General features: G+C 41.1%; 1 protein-coding gene across 1 annotated transcript; it reads right to left on the reverse strand.

The window, feature by feature from the left end:
* Positions 1-7,209: 7,209 nt before the first annotated feature.
* RGS13 (regulator of G protein signaling 13) lies at positions 7,210-23,781 on the reverse strand. The gene is made up of 4 exons (XM_004324642.4): positions 23,717-23,781; positions 20,438-20,499; positions 8,534-8,700; positions 7,210-7,395 (listed from the first exon to the last, which is right to left on the reverse strand). Exons 1-4 carry the CDS (start codon positions 23,779-23,781, stop codon positions 7,210-7,212), a joined length of 480 nt encoding a protein of 159 aa, XP_004324690.3.
* Positions 23,782-25,763: the final 1,982 nt, after the last annotated feature.

Consider the following 25,763-nt stretch of genomic DNA (forward strand, 5'->3'; position numbering starts at 1 on the left):
TCTTTATTTTAAAGTCTATTTTGTCTGATATGAGAATTGCTACTCCAGCTTTCTTTTGGTTTCCTTTGCATGGAATATCTTTTTCCATCCCCTTACTTTCAGTCTGTGTGTGTCTGTAGGTCTGAGGTGGGTCTCTTGTAGACAGCATATATATGTGTCTTGTTTTTGTATCCATTCAGCCAATCTGTGTCTTTTGGTGGGAGCATTTAGTCCATTTACGTTTAAGGTAATTATCGATATCTGTGTTCCTATTCCCATTTTCTTAATTGTTTTGAGTTCGTTATTGTAGGTCTTTTCCTTCTCTTGTGTTTCTTGCCTAGAGAAGTACCTGTAGCATTTGTTGTGAAGCTGGTTTGGTGGTGCTGAACTCTCTCAGCTTTTGCTTGTCTGTAAAGGTTTTAATTTCTCCATCAAATCTGAATGAGATCCTTGCTGGGTAGAGTAATCTTGGTTGCAGGTTTTTCTCCTTCATCACTTTAAATATGTCCTGCCAGTCCCTTCTGGCTTGCAGAGTTTCTCCTGAAAGATCAGCTGTTAACCTTATGGGGATTCCCTTGTATGTTATTTGTTGTTTTTCCCTTGCTACTTTTAATATGTTTTCTTTGTATTTAATTTTTGACAGTTTGATTAATATGTGTCTTGGCGCATTTCTCCTTGTATTTATCCTGTATGGGACTCTCTGTGCTTCCTGGACTTGATTAACTATTTCCTTTCCCATATTAGGGAAGTTTTCAACTGTAATCTCTTCAAATATTTTCTCAGTCCCTTTCTTTTTCTCTTCCTCTTCTGGAAGAAGTTTAATGTTGTCCCAGAGGTCTCTGAGACTGTCCTCAGTTCTTTTCATTCTTTTTTCTTTATTCTGCTCTGCAGTAGTTATTTCAACTATTTTATCTTCCAGGTCACTTATCCGTTTTTCTGCCTCAGTTATTCTGCTATTGATCCCATCTAGAGTATTTTTAATTTCATTTATTGTGTTGTTCATTGTTGTTTATTTCATCTTTAGTTCTTCTACGTCCTTGTTAAACATTTCTTGCATTTTGTCTTTTCTATTTCCCAGATTTTGGATCATCTTTACTATCATTATTCTGAATTCTTTTTCAGGTAGACTGCCTATTTCCTCTTCATTTGTTAGGTGTGGTGGGTTTTTATCTTGCTCTTTCATCTGCTGTGTGTTTTTCTGTCTTCTCATTTTGCTTATCTTACTGTGTTTGGGGTCTCTTCTTTGCAGGCTGTAGGTTCGTAGTTCCCGCTCAGCTTTGTATTTGGCCCCGCCCCTGCGTGTAGGTCGACGGAGGCCACCTTTTCTTCACTCAGACAGGACGGTGTTAAGCGAGCAGCTGCTTCGGGGACTCTGGCTCAATCAGGCCGGGGGAGGGAGGGCCACGGAGTGCGGGCGAGCCTGCAGCTGCAGAGGCCAGCGTGACGTTGCACCAGCCTGAGGCGCTCCGTGCGTTCTCCCAAGGAAGTTGTCCCTGGATCCCGGGACCCTGGCAGCGGTGGGCTGCACAGGCTCCCTGGAAGGGAGGTGTGGATAATGACCTGTGCTCGCACACAGGCTTCTTGGTGGCGGCAGCAACAGTCTTAGCGTCTCATGCCCATCTCTGTGGTCCGTGCTTTTAGCCGCGGCTCGCGCCCGTCTCTGGAGCTCCTTTAAGCAGAGCTCTTAATCCCCTCTCCTCTCGCACCAGGAAACAAAGAGGGAAGAAAAAGTCTCTTGCCTCCTCGGCAGCTCCAGACTTTTCCCCGGACTCCCTCTCGGCTAGCCGTGGTGCACTAATCCCCTGCAGGCTGTGTTCATGCCGCCAACCCCAGTCCTCTCCCTGTGCTCCGACAGAAGCCCGAGCCTCAGCTCCCAGCCCCGCCCACCCCCGGCAGGTGAACAGACAAGCCTCTCGGGCTGGTGAGTGCTGGTCCGCACCGGTCCTCTGTGCGGGAATCTCTCTGCTTTGCCCTCCGCACCCCTGTTGCTGTGCTCTCCTCCGCGGCTCTGAAGCTTTCCCTCTTCGCCACCCGCAGTCTCTGCCCGCGAAGGGGCTTCCTAGTGTCTGGAAACCTTTCCTCCTTCACAGCTCCCTCCCCGAGGTGCAGGTCCCATCTCTATTATTTTGTCTGTTTTTTCTTTTTTCTTTTGCCCTACCCAGGTACTTGGGGAGTTTCTTGCCTTTTGGGAGGTCTGAGGTCTTCTGCCAGCGTTCAGCAGGTGTCCTGTAGTTGTTCCACGTGTAGATGTATTTCTGGTGTATCTGTGGGGAGGAAGGTGATCTCTGCATCTTACTCTTCCGCCATCTTCCCCTCGTCCCTCTGTAAGGTTTGATTGAGTGCTTTGGGTTTCTACCCTCTGTTTTGCAGTTTCCCTGTAAGACCTTCTGTGGTCAGTGACTCAGCCTTGCTAATAGCTCCCAGATCTACATCTCTGCCTCTCTCTGGAGTCCCCAGCATGGAATGTAGACGCTCAGCCTCTCTGGCGTTCCCAGCACGGCGTGTAGACGCTCAGTCTCTCTGGAGTCCCCAGCATGGCGTGTAGACACTCGACTTCTCTGGAGTCCCCAGTACGGCGTGTAGACACTCAGCCTCTCTGGAGTCCCCAGCACGGCATGCAGACGCTCACACACAGCAGGCCTCCCACTCCTGCTCACCTTCCCGGGCTGCCTCTCTCCACTCATGATATCTGTACCTGCCCTGATGCTCAAATTAGAAGCTTTGCATCAGCCTTGATCTCTCCCTTATTTCGCTTATCTGACCAATTCACAGTTTCTCCCTCAGAAAGGTCTCTCTTTTCCTCACTTGCCTAGCTCTGTCATTGCCTCTCATTTGGACTTTTATGGCACCTAATAATATGATTAAAGTTTATTGACCACAGTACAGACTTGATATGCATTTAAATATACAGCAGCCTATGAGGAAGATGTTACTAATATTATTGTTATTATCATTTTACAGATGAAGAGAAAACAAGTTTCAGAGAAATTAAGCAGTTTCTTAAATTCTCAAAGCTGCTGTTGGATTTGAACTTAGATCTGATTTCAGAGCCTCCACCATCTTTGAAATCTTCCTAATTGCTGCAAAATTTCCCTTCTTGAGCCCTTGTTTCAATCCACACTGCCGTCTCCTTTCCTCTGAATGATCTGTTAATCACTCTTCAAGAATCATCTTACACAGCATCTCTTCTCTTTCCAGGTTCTCCAGGGTAGAAGTAGATGCTTTTGCTGGGATTCCACAGCACTCTGTACACGCATCAACCTTGGCCATTATTATTTTGTATTTTAATTATCAGCCTACACATCCTTGAGGGAAGAAACCTCTAATTAATATTCGTATTTACAATATTTCTACTCAGTAGGAGCTGGGTAGATTTTTATTAAAGGAATGTTTCTATAAATACTGTTCATTGGGGAATTTAATACTTGCTCTTTTATTTTTATAGGAATGCTATTCATTTTTTTCTACTAAAATGTAAACTTAGCAGTTGGGAGTAACTGCTTTTTTAAAAAAATCATTCAACATCTGTTTATTCAGTGGGAAATAGTACTTCAAAATAGCCTGAACAGGCACAGTTTTTTTTTGTTTTCCTGTATACTTTATTTTATTATTATTTTTATTGAGGTATAGTTGATTTACTATATTATATTAGTTTTCAGGTGTACAACATAGGGATTCAAAATTTTTATAGATTATACTCCATTTGAAGTTATCTTAAAATATTGGCAGTATTCTCTGTGCTGTTTAATATATCCTTATAGCTTATTATTTATATATAGTAGTTTGTACCTCTTAATACTTGCTTTTTAAACTAACCCCTCCTTCCCCTTTTGGTTTTCTATTATCAACATAGGGAGATTTTAATAAGAAATCCATTTCCACTTGTCCCCCAAGTTCCCACTCCTGTTTCGTATGTGGTGACCTCTATTTACTCTGATATCTTTGTTCCCTCAGCCTCTTTTTCTGTGCCACCCCATATGCCTGTATTCTATTTTCCCCAAGTTTTGCTTTCTGCTAAGCAACAGGTAATGTGTCAGCACTAGTGTTTCACTGCTCACTTAAAGCTTGAGTTCAGATGCTGTTTTTCATCTTTTATGACTATGATGGAAATTTCAGGTCCTAGATATGGGAAAGATATTTTGGGGCAGTAGGATCTTATGATTTTCTTCAAATCACACCCCATTATGTCTTTGAAGAAAGCTTCATACATATCTTTTCTGTAATCATCCTTCCAAAATTGGTAAAAAGTCCTTTGCAGTTGCCAAAACTGTGGTGTGACTGATAAGTTATAAACAGGAAAGTGTTCGTCTCTGCCAAGATGCCAAGATGCTTGAATCTGAATTGTACAAATCTCTGTCTCTTTTTGGAGAAGATAAGACTTTATTTTTATGAGGAAACAATGAAGGCTTATCTTGTACATCTCCAGAATTTGAAAATATATATCTAAAAATGGGGAAAAAATCATTAATATATCCAGGTTCTGATATCAGAACTCTAACAATATGTTTTTAATTTATTAATCTGAAAATATAAGGATAAAACAAATATCATGTAAAAATGTGTTAATGTGAATATATCATTGTAGCCATTTGATATATACAATCAATTTTTGAATTGTTTTAATAAAATGAAATATTTATTAATTTTTAAAAATCCTAAGAAAAACAAACAGGATTTAAGATAGTAAGTTAAAATAATCTGAAAACTAATTTAACTGTCAGTCACATGAAACACATACTTCCACATAGAGTTCTTAAACAGATAGCACTTTAAGTTTAAATTCTCTGTTCCTAAGTAAAACAATTTAGAACTCCCTCAATTGGTGTTAAACCCAGAATAGTTCATTATCCACTTTCCCATGAAAACATCAATTTTTGGAAGAATTCCTCTTCAAAATGAGTCCAAGCTTGAAGGAAGTGATGAATACATTAGTAATGGGATGTAAAAGCACACTGCATGTGGCTCATTCCATCAGCTAGCCCCAGTTCTTTATTTTATATGTGAAGAAACTGAGGCCTATTGGTACTGGAGGTACAGAGAGAGACATGAGGTGCGTGAATAGGCGCTAATCCAGTTGCTTGGTCCAAAGCTTTTTGTTTCTTGTCACCATGTGGCACCTTGCTTCCCCAACATGAGGTGAACGTGCTCTGAGGGCTGGGCAGAGGGACTGTATTTGGAAGGTAAAATCAGTACATAAGCAAAACTGAAAATTCTAGACTTATCCTGTGTTGGAGTGCAAGGGGAAAAATAAGTAGCAAAGGATGTTGGTTATTCCATTTATTAGTTACATCAGTGTTTGGCTGACTTAGTATAATTTGTGTGAGAAGGGTTCAAGGTGTCCTGAAACCATGTGTCTCGAGGCCATGGATGGATGACCTTTCTGACTTGCCCATGCATATACTCATTTGCTGATGGAGTGAGACGAGGAGACTATTTGAAACGCGTGGAAACATTTCTTTTCTGGCATATTGTGCCTAGGGATCATTATCAAGTTCAGATATCTAAGACTTAAACCTGTGTTCTTATACTGGTATTTTTAAAAGAAATAAATTCAGTGGATTAGATAAAATTGGACTACTGTGGTAACACCTTCTACAAGTAACTAGAGCCCCCATTAATCAGCTTTATACTTTTTAACAAAAAATGTTCTCTTGCACAGCTAATTCTCTTTCCCAGAAATGAACCCCTGAATACTGATTCTATATTATAATAATTCTTTGTTTAATGAGAATAATTCCAGTTAATATTTATCTTCATGTGATACAGCTTAGGTTTATAGGCATTTTAAAATAGTAATGCTATTTCAGTCAAACTTGAGACCCGAGAAACACTTTTCATACTAAAACTAAAAATCTTGATCAGAAATTTCCTACAGTTAATTCTTTGGAAAAATGATATTAAATATTTTAAGTATCTTATTCTTTATCAAAAGTAAAGAATATTTATCCATTACTAAGGAACATTTATCCTGTGCTATGTGCTCAACAAAGCAAGTGAAATAGACATGAGTTCTTTCCTCTGGAATATTCTGACAGATTCTAAGAAGCTTCTATGACAGGGAAGATAAAAAGTCTTTTACCAGAAAAATTACTTTATCATGTCTTTGAAAAAAATCACATATTTATAAAGTTTTTAGTTTATATTTGGAATTATTGATTATCAAGACCATCATGATGGATTCAAATTGTGAGGAGAAAAACCTCAACATATAGGAACCAAATTTTCTACCCTATAGCAATATAAGTATGAAAATAAATGAGGAAATTCATACATTTAAATAGCTTAGACTCATTTGGAATTTTTCATATGTAGAAGATATATGCAATATAGAAGTTCAGTTATGAAAGTAATAGTAGGAAGATTTTATAGGTAAAATATCTCTCAAGAACACATCTTTTTATATGACTTATGATATAATACAATTGATTATACTTTGAGTACCAAATTTGTCTACTAATTAAAGTTATTACGAGCACTCTAAAGAGTACATTTACACTAGAGACAAAACTCATATAGCTACAGTTTTTAAAGAACTGATCTGTGCATTATGACAGAAAAATTTCATTAATAAGAAAACATCCATCTAGTTGGATTTCTACAGTAAAAACTTTATCGCACTGTTGTCATGAAGAAAGACCTTCCTTCTCCTTGCATATTAAGTGAGCTATGTAGGTATGCCATAAATTGTGTTATTCATGTTATAAGAGTTCTGTAGTCCATCCTTTCAGAATCTGTTTCTCTTTGAGAACTAGAAATCAATTTATAGTTTGATTTCTTCTATTTCATTCCTACTCCATTTCTGATTTTTTTTTTAATTTATGTATTTAATTTATTTATTTTTGGCTGCATTGGGTCTTTGTTGCTGCACGCGGGCTTTCTCTAGTTGCGGCGAGTGGGGGCTACTCTTTGTTGTGGTGCGCAGGCTTCTCATTGCGGTGGCTTCTCCTGTTGCAGAGCTTAGGCTCTAGGCGCGCGGGCTTCAGTAGTTGTGGCTCATGGGGTCTAGAGTGCAGGCTCAGTAGTTGTGGCGCACGGGCTTAGTTGCTCCGCAGCATGTGGGATCTTCCCGGCCCAGGGCTCAAACCCGTGTCCCCTGCATTGGCAAGTGGATTCTTCTTAACCACTGCGCCACCAGGGAAGCCCAGATTTTTTTTTTTCATATATATATATTAAAAGCACAAAGCCAGGACTTTCAGTATACCAGCTTCAATTTAAACTTTTGAGTGGTGGTCAAGAATTGTTGTTGGGTTGAATAGTCTTCAGAAGTTTCTGGTACATTTCTGACTTTAGAAACCTGGGATAGGAATCCCTTTCCATGTGCATATGCACTATTTTTTGAGCCTCTTCAAAACAAGTTTGAGTGGGTTCTTGAATATTCTTGATGATGGTTTCTCTTGTCGAACTGTCAATGTTAATCTGAAAAGTGAAATTACATGTAGAACATAAGTAGGCATAATTGAAGTTGAAAATGGAATGGAAAGGTTTAATTTTTTTCCTCCTCTCCTTTTCAGTGGAATAGGGTAATTTTGTTTGCAGTTTCATTGGTATCTTAAAAGACTGATAAGAGATAAGCTACTTGCTTTTGAAAAAGTAAACATCCAACTCCACATCCCAGATTTAAAAAAAAACACCCCGCCCCGCCCCCCACCACAACAAAACATGAGGGCCAAGACCAGGGAAATACCAGAAACCGTTGCTTCCTTAGGCAGATGCAAGTGGTGTATTAGTGGAGTCTGCAAGCAAGGAGTTTATGAGATGGAGGCCTCTTTTAAAGTAAAGGGAAATCGGGGCTATTTTGAAGTTTATCTTCCTTAAACAGTCATGAACGTTGATTTAACTGACTATGCCCTGAAATGGGAAGAAAGTGAAGAGAAGTGGAGAAATAGAGGAGAGAAGTGGTTATTCAATAAACCAAGTATTTTCCAGACAAGAGTTTTGAGGAACAAGTCGGTAATGTTGGACTCTCCTGAAAGACAGGAATCTCATGAACCACCCTCTACCCTTATCCTCTTGACCAGAACTTTCATTCCTCATTTTCTCTCCACCAGCAGGAGTCTCAGGGTGTCCGTTTCATTCATGACTCTTTATTTCCTTCCTACAGTCGTAAGTGATTGGCAGGCATGTCGGCGTGAATGTTCGCTGGGTTTGCTGGTTTTAAACTAAGGTGAGCGGTGATGGCACACTTTGCCCACCCTCACTGGGGAAGTCACCACGTCTATTCTATCTGTTGTTTCTTGTAGCAGAGTCAGTTTTTACAAGGACTTCTTTTTTTTTTTTTCACTTTCCTGGGAATTAAGATAACTTAATGAGGAGACGCTTTGGAGCCAGACAGGCCTAACTTTCCTACTTAGCTGCTGTGTGACACTGAAGAAGTTAAATTAACTTCTCAGATTCTCAGGTTTCTTATCTGTAAAGTAAGGTTAACAATACTGACTACATAGCAATATAGGAGGTACTGGCTGTAAAGTGCTGGCACATACGTGTGCTTGACAGACACTAACACTTTCCTGGGGTGTATTGATTTCCGGTTGCCGGCATTGTCAGGTGTGGTTACCTCTCTAGGGGACTGTGGCTGGATGTAAGTCCTATAAAGCTTCTTGGCTCTAGAAGTTCTGCTCCTCTGTGAGGCAACTTTCTTATAGGTTTCACACGCCATCCAGAATTTAATATTTTCATCACTGTGCTCCATTTTTAAGTATGCTGCATAGACTACCGGACCATCTAAAAGTAGAGGAGAAATCATTTTATTTTCCTGGGTCAGCATCCTAAAAATATCTGAACAATATGTAATGCAGTTTAAAACTAACATCTGAATCAGAGCTCCCAAATTATTTAACAAGTGAGTATTATATAATGATACACACACACACACACACACACACACACACACACACACACACGTGCACACACACACACCCTACATCTTAGTTACATCTATGCATCTGAAGCATGTTTTGACAGTGCCAGTTAGTGGTGGGATCATTCCTTCATTCCTTTATTCCGTGTTACTCAGAGAAAAATGCCCACTAGTGTGGCTGGGTCTAGGATGGAATAGGTCACAAGGACCCAGAAACAGGACTTAAATGGCCTCAGTGGGAGAGAGCTCTGATCATGAACCTGACATGAAAAATCTAAAACCTCAATACAACCTGGAGGGTAAGAGCAAGGTTTAGAATCTAAACAGGCAGGTCAGGGTTGAAAGGAAAATGTCCAGACCATGTAGAAGTGATAAACTGATGAGGCTGTGTAGCCTGGGGTGTTTCTCATATCCAGTTAGAGCAGGAGAACATGGATAATGAACAATTCAACTTCATATCCATGGTTTATGGTTCACACCAGAAATGAAGGATGAGGCAGGGAATGGAATTTGGATAGGGTGTTGGAAACTACCTCAAAATCCAGAACAGGACAGTGAGGATGTGCAGAACAACCATTAAGTGGCACTTGATGCCAGGATCAGTGGGCATCCTCAGCTCTGGTCTTTTCTGAAGTGGGAAGATAGGGGCAAACGTGTGGGAGGAACTTTCCCAATTGAGCCACTATCTTGTGGGCACCAGTGTTTGAAGAAGAGGGTTAAGTGAGTTTTCACAAATCTAACACATTAGTCAGAATCTTTGGGGGGATCAAGTATTCTCAAGATTCAAGATGAACCCTCTGAGAAAAATATTAAACTTCTTTTGGTGACTAGGAAGTCTCTTGGCATATCTGAGCAATTGAATTGCTAAATGATAAGGCAATGTAACTTTCCAGTGATAGTGACAGAAATGTGTATGTAGGCGCATTGAACACGTGATGAAACATAGGATTTTGACTAACAGTGTCTTAGTATTGTTAACTGTTACAAGAAATGATAGTAATCAGAGGGAATAGCAATGGTGAGTAAAATCATATTTTCCTAGATCTTCACATTAGAGATTGGATCTAATGAGTTTCCTAGCACCAGAAAGCCAGGCTCCTTGACTCCTTGGCTTCTACTGCTCTGTCAGCACTGATACAAAAACAAAGACAAAAATTAAGGTATTCTGTATTCAAGAGAAAAACTCAGAGGCAGATTCTAATAACACCTTCTAAGGAGGCATTAGGGTTGGGGAAAGCTGTTGATCTGCAAGAAATGTGCTATCCTAGGAAGACACAGAATTAGAGCTTGGTTCATTAGTATCATGGGAGCAAGTGTAGCCTTCACGACATTGGGTGGGAGATGGTTCAAAAGAAGCATTGTTTGAGTTGAGAGGACAGACGAGATGGGGGTAGGGCTTGTATAAAAATGTAACAGGGAAAGGATATGGATTTGGTATTTCTACCCAACGGGGGAAAATATTTTACCTTACACTTAAAACAAGAAGTTTGTTTTCACAACAATTAACTTTAAGATGTGCCTCACCTCACCACAGACACAGAAAGCTGGGGTCAGAGAATACAGATGTAGCAATTGGTATTCCTGTTAGAGAAACAGCTGAATGGGTAGGCAAGCCAAAAAACAAAACAAATCAAAACAGAAAGCCATTTCTGGCACAACAAGTGAAGCTGGAAGCTAGTAATTTGCCGTGTATATTGAAAGAATTAGAAGCCTATTTAAGAAAATAAAAAGCAATTTTTTATACTTTGTACTTAGAGAAATTTTGACTGAGTGCTTCATTAGGAACAGAAAATAAGGATCCTAAAATAAATGAGTTATGGAATAGGAAAAAAAACAAGCTACCAGATGACATCTACAGATCCTGGAATGAGACTTAGCCACCAGGCTGCTTGCGTGGGTTAAGCGGATGGGGTGGGGGGCAGGTGGGGGGATAATTTGGAAACCAGTGTTAGATTACATGTTATAGTATTCCGAATTTGTGTTTATATTTATGTTTAGCTTAACTGTATAGTAAAATGTTTAGGGATTCTTATTCTAGAAGCTGCCTGCATCTGTATCTGCCTTTTTCACCTTCCCTCCTGATTGAGTGGAGGAAGGGTCTTCTGGGGCTGGCCTAATGGTTCAACAGTTCTCAACATTCCCAAGTCCTCTGCTGAGGAGCCCATCCATGTGGTGCCACATATATTTTTTAACTCTTTTTCTTTTTTTTTTGCGGTACTCGGGCCTCTCACTGCCGTGGCCTCTCCCGCCGTGGAGCACAGGCTCCAGATGCGCAGGCTCAGCGGCCATGGCTCACGGGCCCAGCCGCTCCGCGGCATGTGGGATCCTCCTGGACTGGGGCACGAACCCTCATCGCCTGCATCAGCAGGCAGACTCTCAACCACTGCGCCACCAGGGAAGCCCCACATATATTTTTATATAGATACCCGATGCGGTAGACGGTGGTATTGTTCTCAGTTATTCCTGCCCTTCTTGGAGGAGGATTGTACTTTCATGTCCCACGTATTTCAGCCTTGCTTGTTGGACTTGTGTCAGCCAGTGACACCCATGCACAGTGTCATGTGCAGTTCGGGCAGAAGGCTTCAGGGGGACTATCAGGTGGTTCTGCCATTGCTCCCCCCAAAAAAAGAAAAAAAAAAACGTGAGAAGGACGCATTCTGGAGGAACTGCTCCTTTAGTCTGAAGGCCAGAATAAAGACCTGCAACAGAGCTACAGTTGACCCAGTCATTGTGTAGCATGAACAAGAAATGCACCTTTCTTGTAGATTAGTGAGATTGTAGTACCACGTATTACTGTATCATATCCTAGTGAAAGCTGACCTGGACCGCTTGAACTTGTCTGATATTATGGATAGGACTCTGGTGTGTAGAACAAGTAGCTCATATGATTGGTATGTTTTATAGAATTTTGTCTTCATTAGGCTAATTGTTATGCTATGTAAGTTAAGCAGCTGAAAATAGTTGTACAAAAGTGTTCCGGGGGACTTCCCTAGTGGCGCAGTGGTTAAGAATCCGCCTGCCAATGCAGGGGATTTGGGTTCGAGCCCTGGTCTCGGAAGATCCCACATGCTTCAGAGCAACTAAGCCCGTGCGCCACAACTACTGAGTCTGCGCTCTAGAGCCCGTGAGACATGGCTATGAGCCCACGTGCCACAACTATTGAAGCCCACGCACCTAGAGCCCGTGTTCCACAAGGGAAGTCACCGCAATGAGAAGCCCGTGCACTGCAAGGAAGAGTAGCCCCCGCTTGCCGCAACTAGAGAAAGCCTGCGCTCAGCAACGGAGACCCAACGCAGCCAAAATAAATAAATAAATTTATAAGAAAAAGAAAGTGTTCTAGGAATCCAAGCAGTTATTAAAGTCAGAACTGAATTGCTCACTTTAGAATTTCTATTGACTCATACAACAAGGGGATTACAAGGTGGGAAAGCCTTTTCCAAATTAGGCGATGCAGCCCAGTGCGGCCCGTTCTGAGGTTTTAAATGATGCTCCTTTCTGAGCACTAACGCTCCAGAGACCGTGATTCTGCTTGAACAGGGTAATAGGGATAAATAGGAGAACTGCTCATTAAACTGAGAAGCTGGAAGAACTAGGTTTATGTCACACCTAGTGTGTGCTTTTTCCTTGAAGAATGAGAGTGGTGCCTTTGGGACTCCCTGGTGTATTCTTTACAACTTAGTCACTGAAATTAGTTTTTCTGTGACACATGCTGGTATCTTGATGTAAATAGAAAGGAAACATGACATTCCTCTTGTCTGAGTCAGAATGGTGGCCCATCTATTCCAGGATTGTTTTCTGCAAGGCGGCAAGGCTCATGGCATCATTAAATCCTAAAAATGGGCTGTGTGGCAGTCTGCCACCAGAAAAGTGTCTAAAACTATGTTAAATCCATTTTATTTTTAATATGTACCACTGGGGAAAATGAATTCCATAATTCTACCAGCCTCTGTGAAGTTTTAAAATAAGTCTGTTTCATTGAAATTCTCTGGTTTGGCTTGTATGATATTAATCATTTCTGGGTTTTCTCCTAACTTCTGTTTGCTGTATTATTATAAAAGCAACTTAAATACAGAAATTTGTTAACAACTTGACATATTTCCTTTCACTCTTTCAGTCCTTTGTTCATGTTTAACTTCCTACCTAAACAGTATTCATTTAACTTTCTACCTAAACAGTATTCATTCATCTTCACAAATACGGACACACTCTCAAATTACCTTATTGGCATTATACAATGAAAGCAATTTTGTATCACTCTTCCATACTTAATATGGTGTAGCAAACACTTTCTCTTATTTACTCTTTTTTTTCCCTCCTGTTTACTCTTAAAGATCATGTAACAGTCCATTGCAGGACTACTACACTGTATTATATTTAGCTGTGCTACCATTATCGAATATTTAGATTATTTCCCCTTTATATGTTGCAACGTATTCTACATTGACCATTTTGGTTTATAAATCTTTGCGTCTCTAATTACTTCCCTAGAATTAAAAGAGTAGAATTACTAGGTTGATGATGTAATATTTTTGGAGACTCTTGATACCTATTGTAAAATTGCTTTCAGAAATATTTCATTGTTTTTCATTAGTAATAGCAGTGTTGACATGTCTACACACTCCTTCCTTCCCAATCAGATTGGGTAAGACTAGTGACTTGTAGTTATTTAAATTTGTGTTTTAAAAATATTAATGCTTAAACATTTTTTCTTTATTCCAGACCATTTCTTTTCTTTCTGTGAATTTCAAATTTTTTTGTCCATTTTTCTTTTGCATTGTTACTGTTTTCTTGAATTTCCAGGTCTCTTTGTATATTAAAGACACTATCTGTTTTACTTATGGCATTATCTTCGGTTTTACCTTTACATGTTACTTTTGTTTATGATTTTGGGGGAATATTTGTAAAATATCTAATCTGAAAAAGCTTAAGTTTATCCATCTGATCTGCTTTCAATCTTTTCTGCACTCTTATTAGAGAAAAATCTGTAAAACGAAAATCTGGCCATGGCCCTTTATTTATAGCCTTCAACCTTTCCCATTGCTCTAATGGTAAAACCCCTACCTCTCGGCAGTGGCTGCAAGGCCCATGAGGATACCGCACTGTCTACCTCTCCAGCCTCATCCTGTCATGCCTGAACACCGTCCTGGTTTGCACCTTGCTCTTCCTGGCCAGGTAGTGTGTTACTGCCATGCTGCTGTATATGCAGTTCCTGCTGTATGTGTGGCGGGCTTTATACCCTGATCTAAGACTCAGGTTTGGTATCTCAGTTTCTGAAGAAAATCTCTCTGAAGCCCCTGTCCCCACAGCAGGTTAGATAAGTGCTTCCTGTCAGTTGACAAGCAGCACCTAGTCCACACTTATTTTCATTCTCATTGTATCTCCCTCTGTACCACAGTCTGTTCTGTTTGTTGATTTATTTCTCTTACTCTCCGCTCGCCTGCAAGCCCTTTGAGAACAAGCACGGCAGTCACTCACCTCTGCGTGCCCCACGCCTGCGTGCTGCCTGACGGGTAACAGGTACCCAGTAAAGAAATGTTTGTTAATCCAGGCTTTTGGGTCCCTCGTGCTTCTGTATTTTAAAGAGACTGCCTGTAGATTTTGAAAAGTAAAGAGGCAGGCTCTAATTACTCAGCATCCAGGAAGCACCAAAGGACAGAGGATTATACCTGGCAAGTTGTTACTTTTTGGTTTCTTGAGAGCGAGACAGAAAATGTACTAACTGAACATTGAGGTCTACAGAAGGCCAGGTTTGTTGTTGTTTTCCCTGCAAGGTGAGGACATGCGTGAGAAGTTAAAGAAGACAAAAGTGCTAGTGGGAAGGGTGAGGCATGGCAGCATGGGGAGTATGAGGGATGGCGAGGGGAACCATGGCGACAGCTGTGGGCAGCAGCGCTGAGACTAAAGGGTGGTGTAGGGAGCTGCCAGTCCCCAGTGAGCAGCACAGAATCTCACGGACGAGGAGAGCCGAGGGAACACACAGGAGGGAACGACAACATCCCCCAGTGACTTGTAGTGTCCACTCTCTGCCGTGATGCACTACGGCGCCTTCACCACTATGAGAATCCTACACTTTCCATCTGGCATTTCCAAGGCTGTCCACGGTGACTGTGATCACTGAGAAAGGGAGGGAAGCGTTCAGTACATTTAAGGATGATTTTGGCCAAAATTAAGATTGATGCAAATTCTGGGATTCAGAACCCTTGCCGATCCAGAAGGGCTTAACTGTATGTCTGCTCTTGTGTCTGTGCCGGAGTGCACACAACAGGCCCTGGAAGAATACACAATTGTACTTTCTCACTTGAAATCATCACTGCAAATTTTAAAATGGGCACTCAGCATTACCCTCTGTCATCCTACTATCCTCCCCTAATATCGTGACTCTCCAACTCTCCAGAAACTATTTCCTATCCCCTCCTTTCACAATGCCAACTCATCCTCTCCTCAGCTGCTGATGACCCTGCTTCAAACTTAGCTGAGAACACAGGTTTGATTAGGTGGAGATTCCCTCACCTTCTCTCCACCCAATCAACCAACCTACCTCTGCTGGTACCTGCCCTTTCTGACTCTCCTCCCGAGAGGAAAGGATCCCAGTTGCTTTTTGGGTGGGCCAAACAGTTCATTTGTGGCTCCCACCTGATTTGCTTTCCCTGTTGCCTTGCACTTCTCCTTTGCTCTTAAAGTCGCCTCCACTCTATTCTGTGTCATCCGTTTCTTCCTCTCTAATGGTTGCCATCGTCTGCAAATATGCTGCTGTATTTCCCAAGTAAAACCAATAACAACTACTGACTCTTTACGCCCAATGTGGACCGCATTCACGCTTCCTTCCAGTCTCTGTGCTTTTCTCTGATGAACTTCACAGCAATATTTATGTAAATAATTCGCTGTATCATCTGCCTTGCTTCCTCTTGTCCAGTCCATCTCCACCATGGCCCCCAGGCTGCTCTTATCTCAGCACAATTGACTTCACGTTGCCACACCCGATGGTCGCTGTTCCTTCCACATCTTACCTGACTTCCCAGCAGCCTTAGACACAGTGCACCCGTCCCTTCCTGAAACGCTCTCTTCTTTGCCTCCCATGATGATATGCTGTCCTGGTCATTCTTCACTCACTTGATGCTCCTTTAACATCTTCACAGACTCCTCCTCTTCTCTGGATATGGAAATATTGGTGTGCATCTAAGCTCCACGTCTGGGTCTGTGCTCACCTCTCTCTGAACTCTCCCTCTAAGTGAACTCATAGGGCCATGGCTTCGATTAGCATCTATATGCTAATTACTCCAGGTTTTGTCTTCCCTACTGAGTTGCAGTCTTACCTGGTTTATTGAAATAGCCTTCTAACTAGTCTCTCTGCTTCTTTTCTTCAGAAGAGAACTAGCGCGTACTTTTATTGACTTACAATATTATGTTAGTGTCAGGGATACAACATAGTGATTTGATATTTTTGTAGATCATACTCCATATAAAGTTATCATAAAACATTGGCAGTATTCCCTATACTGTACATTGCATCCTTGGGTCTTCTGTGTTTTATACCCAGTAGTTTGTATCTCTTAATCTCCTCCCCTCCCTTGCCCTCCCCCACCCTCAGAGGGTATTTCTCAAAGCACATTAATGCTTGTTACTTTGCATTTAAGGTCTTTCATGTGGCCTGTAAGGCCCTGTGCTCCTGTTAGGCTGAATTTCTTTGGTCAGTTGAAGACACTAGCTTCATTCATATCTCAGGGTCTTCTGAACATGGTTTTCCTCTGCTTGGGCCGCTCTGCCCCCAGACCCCAGTGTGGCTGGCCGCTTCTTGTCATTCAGTTCTTAGCTCAAATTTTACACCTTTGGACAGTTTGTCTCTAATCATCCCGTTGAATTTCCCTCTTACTCCTGTCTTTCTTTGTCATGCGACCTGGTTTTAGTTTCTTCAAAGTACTTACTACGTTCTGGAATTAATTAAGCTATTAGTTGGCTTTCCTGTTTGTCTCTCTCCTTCCTCTAGAGGGTGCACATGAGCTGAGCACAGTGACCCTCTAGGCCTCTTTCACTGTACTGTCCAGTGCCAGGAAGGTCAGCCAGACACATGGAAGGTTGAATGACTCATCCAAGGGCATTAGTTGCCCTTTTAAACTTATTTTTATTTATATTAAGCATACTTTACTCGAATATTAGTGGGAAACCTCTATCCTCATATTTTGAGATTTGGCCAAAAAATATTATTTGTGTATGAGCCTTCTGCCTTCTTTTCTGGCATTCTTTTCGGATATTTTAATCAAAATCAAATATAAAACTTTGATTAATCAAAGTTTTGATTTTAATTATTTTTTAGTCTTGACCTTTCCAGTTTGTAGAGTCCTCAGCTTTTAGGGGATCATTGGTGTTCCCTGGTATCGCAGTGGTTAAGAATCCGCCTGCCAATGCAGGGGACATGGGTTCGAGCCCTGGTCTGGGAAGCCTGTGCGCCACAACTACTGAGCCTGCACTCTAGAGCCCGCAAGCCACAACTACTGAGCCCACACGCCACAACTCCTGAAGCCCACGTGACTAAAGCCCATGATCCGCAACAAGAGAAGCCGCCGCAATGAGAAGCCCGTGCACCGCAACGAAGAGTAGCCCCCGCTGGCAGCAACGAAGACCCGATGCAGCCAAAAATAAAATTAAAAAAAAGAAGTTATTACTACTTTTATGCCCATTTGAAAATAAATTTTTCCTAAAATCTTGGATGTTTGGAAACTTGAAGGACTTTCTATCATCTGTAAACTTGGAACTTCTGCAGGGTACTATCTCTTTAATTCATTGTGGAGATTTTTTTAATGAGATCAGTCTTCACACCAAATCCCGAGGAATACTACACATTACATTTCTTCATTGAAAGAAGCACTCATTTGTCTTCACTGTACTTACTTCTTTTAAAACCGTTTCCTATCTTTAAAGTACTTACAGTCAGAACTCTTTATCATTTTACAACAATATGAGTCATTTAAGTCCCAGCTCAAAATTTGCCTCTTGTGAGAATCTTTGCCATGTGGGTTTCTGAACTACGTATTCTTAGAAATTGCTTTTTAATCTGTGTGGAGGCATCTGTGTGTCTTAGCTAGAGGATGCGTTTTACTCCTGTGCTTAGTTAATGTAAACGCAGTCTATTCTCTGGCACATTTAATGTTTGTATTCTTAGTTTTATCTTTCTGATTGCGTGTCCCGTAGAATGATTTGTTTTATCACCTTTTTATTACACGATTGTTGAATTTTTACATGAATTTCACAGTAATTCAATTTCTGGTAAGGTTAGTACCCTGTTTTTGGCGATTTTTGTAAAGAGCAGTATGCTGTTTTCCTGTCCTCATCTTTTCTTTAGACTTTACTTATTCTTGTGATGCTAGATCTCTGAATTGCTAATTCTAGCCAAGATCCCACTTGAACATTTTTTCTGAGTAATTAACTTTATTCACTTAGTTTATGAGGCTGCCAGGATTGGCACAGAACTCTTACACAATATGGTTTGGCGTTTTGATCTTTTCTTACTAATATTTGTCTTGTATTTATTCATTGAACATTTATTGCACGCCCATTAGGTACAAAGCACAATTTCGGCCTCTGGGAGGTAAGATGAAAGGTGGATGAGAAGTGATCTGTGCGCTAAGGGAATTTACAATCTAGTGAGAAAGCAGCTGCGGGAAAAAACCCAGTACACGAAATTGCTATAATTAGAAGCAAAGTAAATAATGATACTATCAAATAGAAAAGAGAGAGAAAAATATTTCCAGGAGGTTTCCAAGAGGAGGAAGTGGAACTTGAATTTTACCTTTAAGGATGGGCAGGGTAGATAGAGGAGACAGATAGGCAAAAGCCTGAACCAGGAGAGTTGGACATGTAGAAGATGGGGCAGACATCACAAGGGCAGAAGGGCATGTCACGTGTAGGGACAGAGCTGGAGGTAAGTGTTAGAAAGTGCGTTAGGTTGGGTATAGAGTCCTGAAAACCAAGTTGGAGATTTTGGACTTTTGGGTGGGCAGTAGAGAAAAAGGAATGCTATTCAAGACAAGCGCTTTATTTCTAAGAGAAATAACTCTCAGTCATTGTGTGTCTCCTCTGTATCAGGCATTGAGCGAGGGGGTGTATATTTAACCTGCACAGGAATGCTGAAAGGATACATGATATTATGCCGTTTTGCAGATGAAGAATAATAAACTCCAAGAGGGAGATTAATCTGGCAATGCTGCACAATATGGATTACTGGGGCTTGGGACGAACTCTGAATTATTAACAGAGGATCAGTCAGGATAGCCAACTGAACATACACTTTAGTCTCTTCCTCCTATACCAATGTCCTAAAATTGACCAAAAGGGTACCTATCTTAAAATTTGCAATCATGCTGGCAAACCGGATCACAAACTAGGAGGTACACCTGAAAAGTGAGAGGCGGGGATGGTGGCGTCAGAGAAAGAAAGCGTGGCCCTCTGTGCCCACTGGGGAGGGCTGCTACCTGAGGTGGGCCCTCAGGTGGTGACAGAGCCTGGAGCTGTGGGTCCCAGCACTGTGGGCGCCGTGGAATAAGAGCCAGGCCGGCTGGCTAAGGTGTTTCAGTAGGAGTAGCCAGGGGTCCGCACCTGTGCCATGGCCCTCGAGGCCAGGTGGCGACAGCTGTCTCCGAACAGGAGTTGGGGGGTGGGGGCCCTTGAGTCGAGAAGAGCAGGCAGCACCCCAGGAACATGGCGAGCCTTGGGGGACAGGAAGCACCCTGCCCAGAATAACTGCTGGCACCCCTGCCAATTTAAACCTTGGGTATCACAGCTAACTCCCCTCCCACAGTCAATAGATGTAAACAGATTAAACGTTCACAGAGGAGCTAACAGGGAATCTCAAATAAAAAAAGATATAGAGCAAATCAGTAGCAGACATTTGAGGGGAACAAACTGCATTTTGAAAAAAGTACCAAGTTCAGCAAACAGAGGAATTTTCTTTGAGTGCGCCCTAATTTTTCTCTGTACCTGTCTTCTGGTGTTTATCATTTCCTACAGCCTCCCAGTTTCCTACCCCAGACACAGTTGACTGCTCCTTCATTTGTCTTGTGTTGAGCCTGTGACTTTATCTTCCTCACCTCCACTGCTATCATCTTCCATTTATACCATCTGAATTCTGACACTTACATATAACTAACTATGGACTTATATGCAGTCCCACTTAAATCAGACACTGATAAAGTTAGAAGCAAACTTTGAGGATTTTTAGAATATCAAAACTCAAATTTATTCTTACGTCCCAAGGCACTAGGAAGAGGAAATTGTTAGTTTTTTTAAAAAATTATAACTTTAGAAAGCTAGAGGAAGGCAGTATATTTCAGTATGTGTTACTATTTAAGCATATTTTCCAAAGGATTTTACACATATACTTGTGAAGAATAAGTATTCACAATGACTAATTTTGCTTTAATTCACACCAAAGAAAATAGTACTGGTTGACACGGCAAACTATTTTCAGGTTTCTTTTTGTAACCGTGGCAGTTGCCGTTTAGAAGGCTATGAGAAGAGCAGCAAACATACATCACCAAGTTCCCTCATCTTCCTCCGAGAATAAAACTGACTAGTTATTTAAAAAAATGATATGTACATGATACTCACATTTCGTAGCCATCAACTTTTCAAAAGACTGGGCCCACTGTAATGCTTCCTCCAAAGTAAGGCTTTGAAAAGAAACAAAAGGTGCTCATTGCACTAAAATATTCTCAAGCTTTTTCTGAACTAAATAGAAATATGCTATCTTGAAAATAATGCCCAAATATAGTTATACTCTATTTGTGTGTAGTTTTGGGTGGAAATTTATTTTCCAGTGATCTTTTACGTTTTATTTTTACTTTCTAAGTGATTAGAATTATAAAAATATAAAAGTAGAAAAAACATGAAAATCTGATAAAATAAATTTTAAAAGACAAAGAACCAGAGTTTTATAATCTCTGCGGCCCAGATTACCATTGTTAATATTTTGATGTATTTCTTTTTAGTTTTTTGGTTGTATGCATGTTTGTGTGCTTTTAACCAAGAAGCAATCATTCTCTGCATATGTGTGCGCATACTTTATATGTGTGTGGGGTGTGTATATACGTGTATATACACACACATACATATGCATATATACCCTTTTAATAAGCCTTTTATGTCTTCACAATTTATAGTGTTATAAAATTGTAAATTTATTTATTTTTTTGATTAGGGAGATATTTATTCTCTTATCTTTAGATGAGTAATTGTAAATTTATAATCACTGGGAGTCAGTATCATTTATAGTGACCATGAAGTATTCTACAAGGGGGCATTCCATAGTTTACATAATTATTCTCAATGAGTGTTTTGATCATTTCTAATTTTTCACCAATAAAACCAAAATAACCCAGCTGTCATTGAGGCTTGCCATGCCCACAGTCAAGGTAATTCCTTAAGAGATTAACAGAAGTAGAATCAATGCTTCTAAAAAGGTTATACATTGTATGCCGCTGCCACCAGCAATGTGTTTGCTCATTTATGTATTAGACTCTTAGAGTTTATCCACAAAACCTATTGGCATGCATAACTTTGTATTTATTATGTATAAATCTTTTCTTGGTCAGTTATTTGCTCTATATGTTTTTACCTTGACAGTTTTAGTTTTTATCACTGTGAATAATATGTCAAGTTACATTTGACCTAAACATATGAAAAAGGCTATTTACCATTTTGAAAATATCTGTGGAAGATACTGGCTTCGAGACTTCATTTCTTTCATTTTGGTGGGCTTTTTGAGGTGAATTGGTAAGCGACTGTTCTTTAGAATCACTTTCTTTCCCTCCTTTGAAATACTCAATCCGTTCATTGCCACTGAGTTTATGATACGTTCTTACTTTTCCTATTTTTAATAACCGCATCTAATCAAAAGCCACTATAGATACAAGCAAGCACTGCCCATTGGCTATCACCTGGTATAGTTAGCTCAGTACTCAGTGTTGAGGTGACAGCCATCTGCATTAGCAGGTACTTAACACAGCGAAAGAAGATTAGTTAAAGAGGTTAAAAAGTAACCTGGGACACAGAAAAATATTGGGAGTCCTAGAAAGGTCAAATATCCTTTGTTTTCTGAAAGTTCAGGTGGTACTTGCTAGTTCTAGATGGACTGTTCACATCAGCACTGAGGCTTAACAGTGCACTGCCGTTGAGATTGTTTTCAACAAACATTTCCATGCAACGGTGTCAGACTCGTTGTTCCTTTCTCGTATTAGAACTTTTAAAAACAGAAACCTAAAATCACCTTTGCCAATCCGTCGAAATGAAAAGTGCTTGGCAAGGTGTCCTGCAGACCTAACTGTCATGTAGGAGAGAAGAAAAGCTACAGCGTGAGAGGAGATGCCGTCACTGTCCTGGGTTAGCTCAAAGTTTGGTGTTGGTGATTGTTGGCAAGGGAGTACCTGTGCCTCTAAGGGTCATGAGTTTATGGAGATGCATTGTGATTGGGGTAATTATGGTTGGGGGTAAAGCTGTGAAGTAAAATTTGGTTTTGGCTGAATCCCATTTTTGCTTGTAATTTTTCCTGAGTATTTCACCAATTTCATGCTGTCCCGTGGCTACCAGTTTCCCTTAGGGTAATTCTAAACACCTTTGTCCCCTCATCCACTGGAGTTTCTAATAACAGACTCCACTTTTGTGTCCCCTCCTTTCTTCTGGACAGAGAGAGAGCAGGCACCAAACAGATACGGGAGCATTCTGAGACATCACAACATTGCGGAGAGAGGAATGAGGAGGGTCTGGAGTCTGACAGTCCTGGGTTCTGATTCCTGGGCTGGACTTGATAGCTTTTGGTCTAACTTAAAATCTCCAAGCTTCAGTTTTATTATCCACAAAGTTACCCTGAACATTAAGTTAGGTCAAGAACATTAAGCACTTATCAAATGACTGTCATCTCTTGGTTTGTGAGGAATGTGAATTCTCTTTCCTTGGCCTTCGCCGGCCCTGATGGTGGGTGTCAGGGCAGGTAGAAGGAAGGCAAGCGTTGATGGTGATGCTTTATGGGAATCGTCAGCAGAAGAGGAAGCTCTTCCCAAACCAGCCTTCTCGTCTTCCTCCTCACACAGGCCTGTGCAGTTCAGCAGCCTCAACTGGTCAATTGAAATGCTGAGCTTTGGGTCTTCCTGTCTCTCCCACCCACCACCGGAGACTCTGCATCCTCCAAACACACAGTAGGTGGTTTGCATTTTTGGATGTTTGGATACCTCAGGGTGGGAGCCTGCATACCAGGAGTTCCGACTGCAGCAGGGATGTGTGGCCACGACTGAGTCTCCATGCAGATGAGGTCAGGCTCTCAGGTTAACCTAACAGGGATCCTCGGCCTGGGGATTCTTCAGGGTGAGCAAATCCAGTCAAATGGTTTGTTACCCTCCTCAGGCATTCCGCTTTCCATTTTAGTATAGCCACTGGCCCCACCTGAATGGCTTCACTTTGAGTTATGGCAAAATGTAGAAGAGACCTGGGAGCTTGGTGAGCATTTGGTTACCCCTCCAGTCTCACCTCTTCCGACCACGGACGAAGGTCTGGCGCTTTGTAGATAGAGGGTTTGAACCATGTAAATAGTTTGGATGAAAGAATCTCATTTTAACATATAAAATTTTAACAATATAAGACTTTAAAAAAACCCCAAGAATATCTGTTTGTAAAAGACTCTCTAAAAACATTAACCTTGCTGGATTCTCAAGTGTGAACCATGAATAATGAAAATGGAACCTTAGTGTAACGCATGGTTGCCCTTCTAGTGGAATTACGTGTAAATGCAAATTTTACTTTCTGAGCAAAATTAAGACAGCAGTTGAATAAACATACACCTACTTATCATGTGATAAATATACATGATAACGGTAATATAATTTACATGCTACTTACTTTGAAGGAGGCCTCTTAGAGTCATCTCTGCACATCTTACAAATCCAACAATTCCGCCTGCTCATTTTTCTAAAGAAATGCAGCATATACTTAGTATAATCTAGTGATTTAAAATGATTATATATTAGAGTCAATTTCTAAAGAACAGACAAAGTTATAAATCATAAAATAATAAGGATGGGTTCTTGAAGTTAATGGAACACAACCACTGGTGGGGATGGGAAGGAGGGAAGAGAATAAAATAACTCATCTCATAAATGCTTTATAGGAATATAGGTGCTTCGAGTTGTGATTTTAGAACTCATCTGGCCCACCCGTTCTCTAATAACAGCTTTCAAAAAATACAGCTCTCTGAAAAAGATCTTTCCATGCAGGGGCTCCCAGCAATGAATTCACCAACTCCCAAGTCTTCCCACTTTGGAGAACTCTTGTTTATAGAAAGATCTCTCAATATACTGAACAAGAATTGGCCTCTTTGTAATTAACCAAACAAAATAGTGTAAACAGCCAAATAAAAACAGAAGCCTTTTTAAGGGCGGGTGCTGAGTGGAGTGTTGCCTACCTGGCGTTCCCCACTCTGGTCAGCGTGACTTTGACTTTAAAATTCAGGTAGAGGTTAGTCAGCCCAGGCTTTATCGACAATGTATGGCACAGAAGGTTTTTAACTCAGGACTTTGAGAAAAAAAACTCAAACATTTGTTAAAAATGATTAAATCCACACTTTACAATGAGAGCCGGAAATACTTTGCTAAATATATATTCACACTTATCTGCAGTGAGTTATTCAGGATAAAGAGTGAGTTTAATATCAGTCTTTATTGGTTCATGGGAAACATCTGTTGAACACTTGTTATGTACCAGGTTCTGGCTGCCGGGGGTCTACATAGGTCCCGTCTTTCCTCTTCCCATCCTCACTAACAAGCAGTGAAAATTCACGTGGTGGGGACTTTGCAACAGGAAGTACAGGGGCCCATGAGTACACATGCGAGGAGAACCTAACCGGACCCGGGGGTGGTTAGAGGAGGCATCCCGGTAAAGCAGTAGCTGAGCTAGAACTACAGGGTGTGCAGGAATGTGCTGAGTGAAGGAGAGAGGCAGCTTGGGCCCAGGTCAGGAGGCAATGGGTCGAGTCCTCGTTGAGGAAATGAAAGGAATGTGGTCACTACATGAGTCCAGAGTGTGGCAGGGAGAGAGCTCGGAGAGAAAGGCTCCAAAGTGTTCATTGCAGCAAGAACGTGGTGGGAGATGAAGTCATAAGGGTAGAGGCAGAAGCCAAGCACGATAGGCCTTACACACCATCAGTTTCATAGTAAGAAGCTGAAAAGTCATTGAAGGTTTTAAGATATGGAATAGACGTGTTAACATTTGAAACTGGTTCTGTAGTAGAATGGATTGTAGGGTGGCCAGGGTGGAATGAGGGAGACCAGTTAGGAGGTGACTGCAGGAGTCCAGGTGAGGGATGTTACAAGCTTCGGTGAGGAAGGTGGCAGTAGCAGTGGTGGGAAGGGGATAGATTTCAGGTGTTTTAGCGGAGGAACTATCTGAACTTGTTGATCTATTGACTCTACCTGGTGGGAGAAGGAAAGGAAATAAGTTCAGGTGAAAGAGATTCAACCTCAAGGTAAACATGGGCAGTTTTCATAAAACATATAAGAGAAGCCAAAAGAAAAGATGAGATGGTCCAGGAGACAGTACAAAACAAGAAGAGTGGGTGGCTCAAGACAGATGAATGAACACACGTGATTAAGAGAGAGACTGAGACAGAGGAGGAAAATCAGAATAATATGCTATGACAGAAACCAAGGGAGGAGTTATCAGAAGGAAAAAAAATGGCTAATAGAGTTAGGACCTGGGTAGAGATTAAGAGAGCAAAGGACTGAAAACATCCCTCAGATTTGTGAACAAGAAGGTCATCTATAACCCCGGTGAGAGTGGTTTTAGTGGAGTGGGGAGGGCAGAAACAAGCAGCAAAAAATAAGAGGAAATGGAGACCTGGCCTGCACATCTCTGGGGACATGGTTCATAAAGTCTACACTGCGAGTGATTC

Source organism: Tursiops truncatus, chromosome 1 (genome assembly GCF_011762595.2).
Source record: "Tursiops truncatus isolate mTurTru1 chromosome 1, mTurTru1.mat.Y, whole genome shotgun sequence".
NCBI classification, from domain to species: domain Eukaryota; kingdom Metazoa; phylum Chordata; class Mammalia; order Artiodactyla; family Delphinidae; genus Tursiops; species Tursiops truncatus.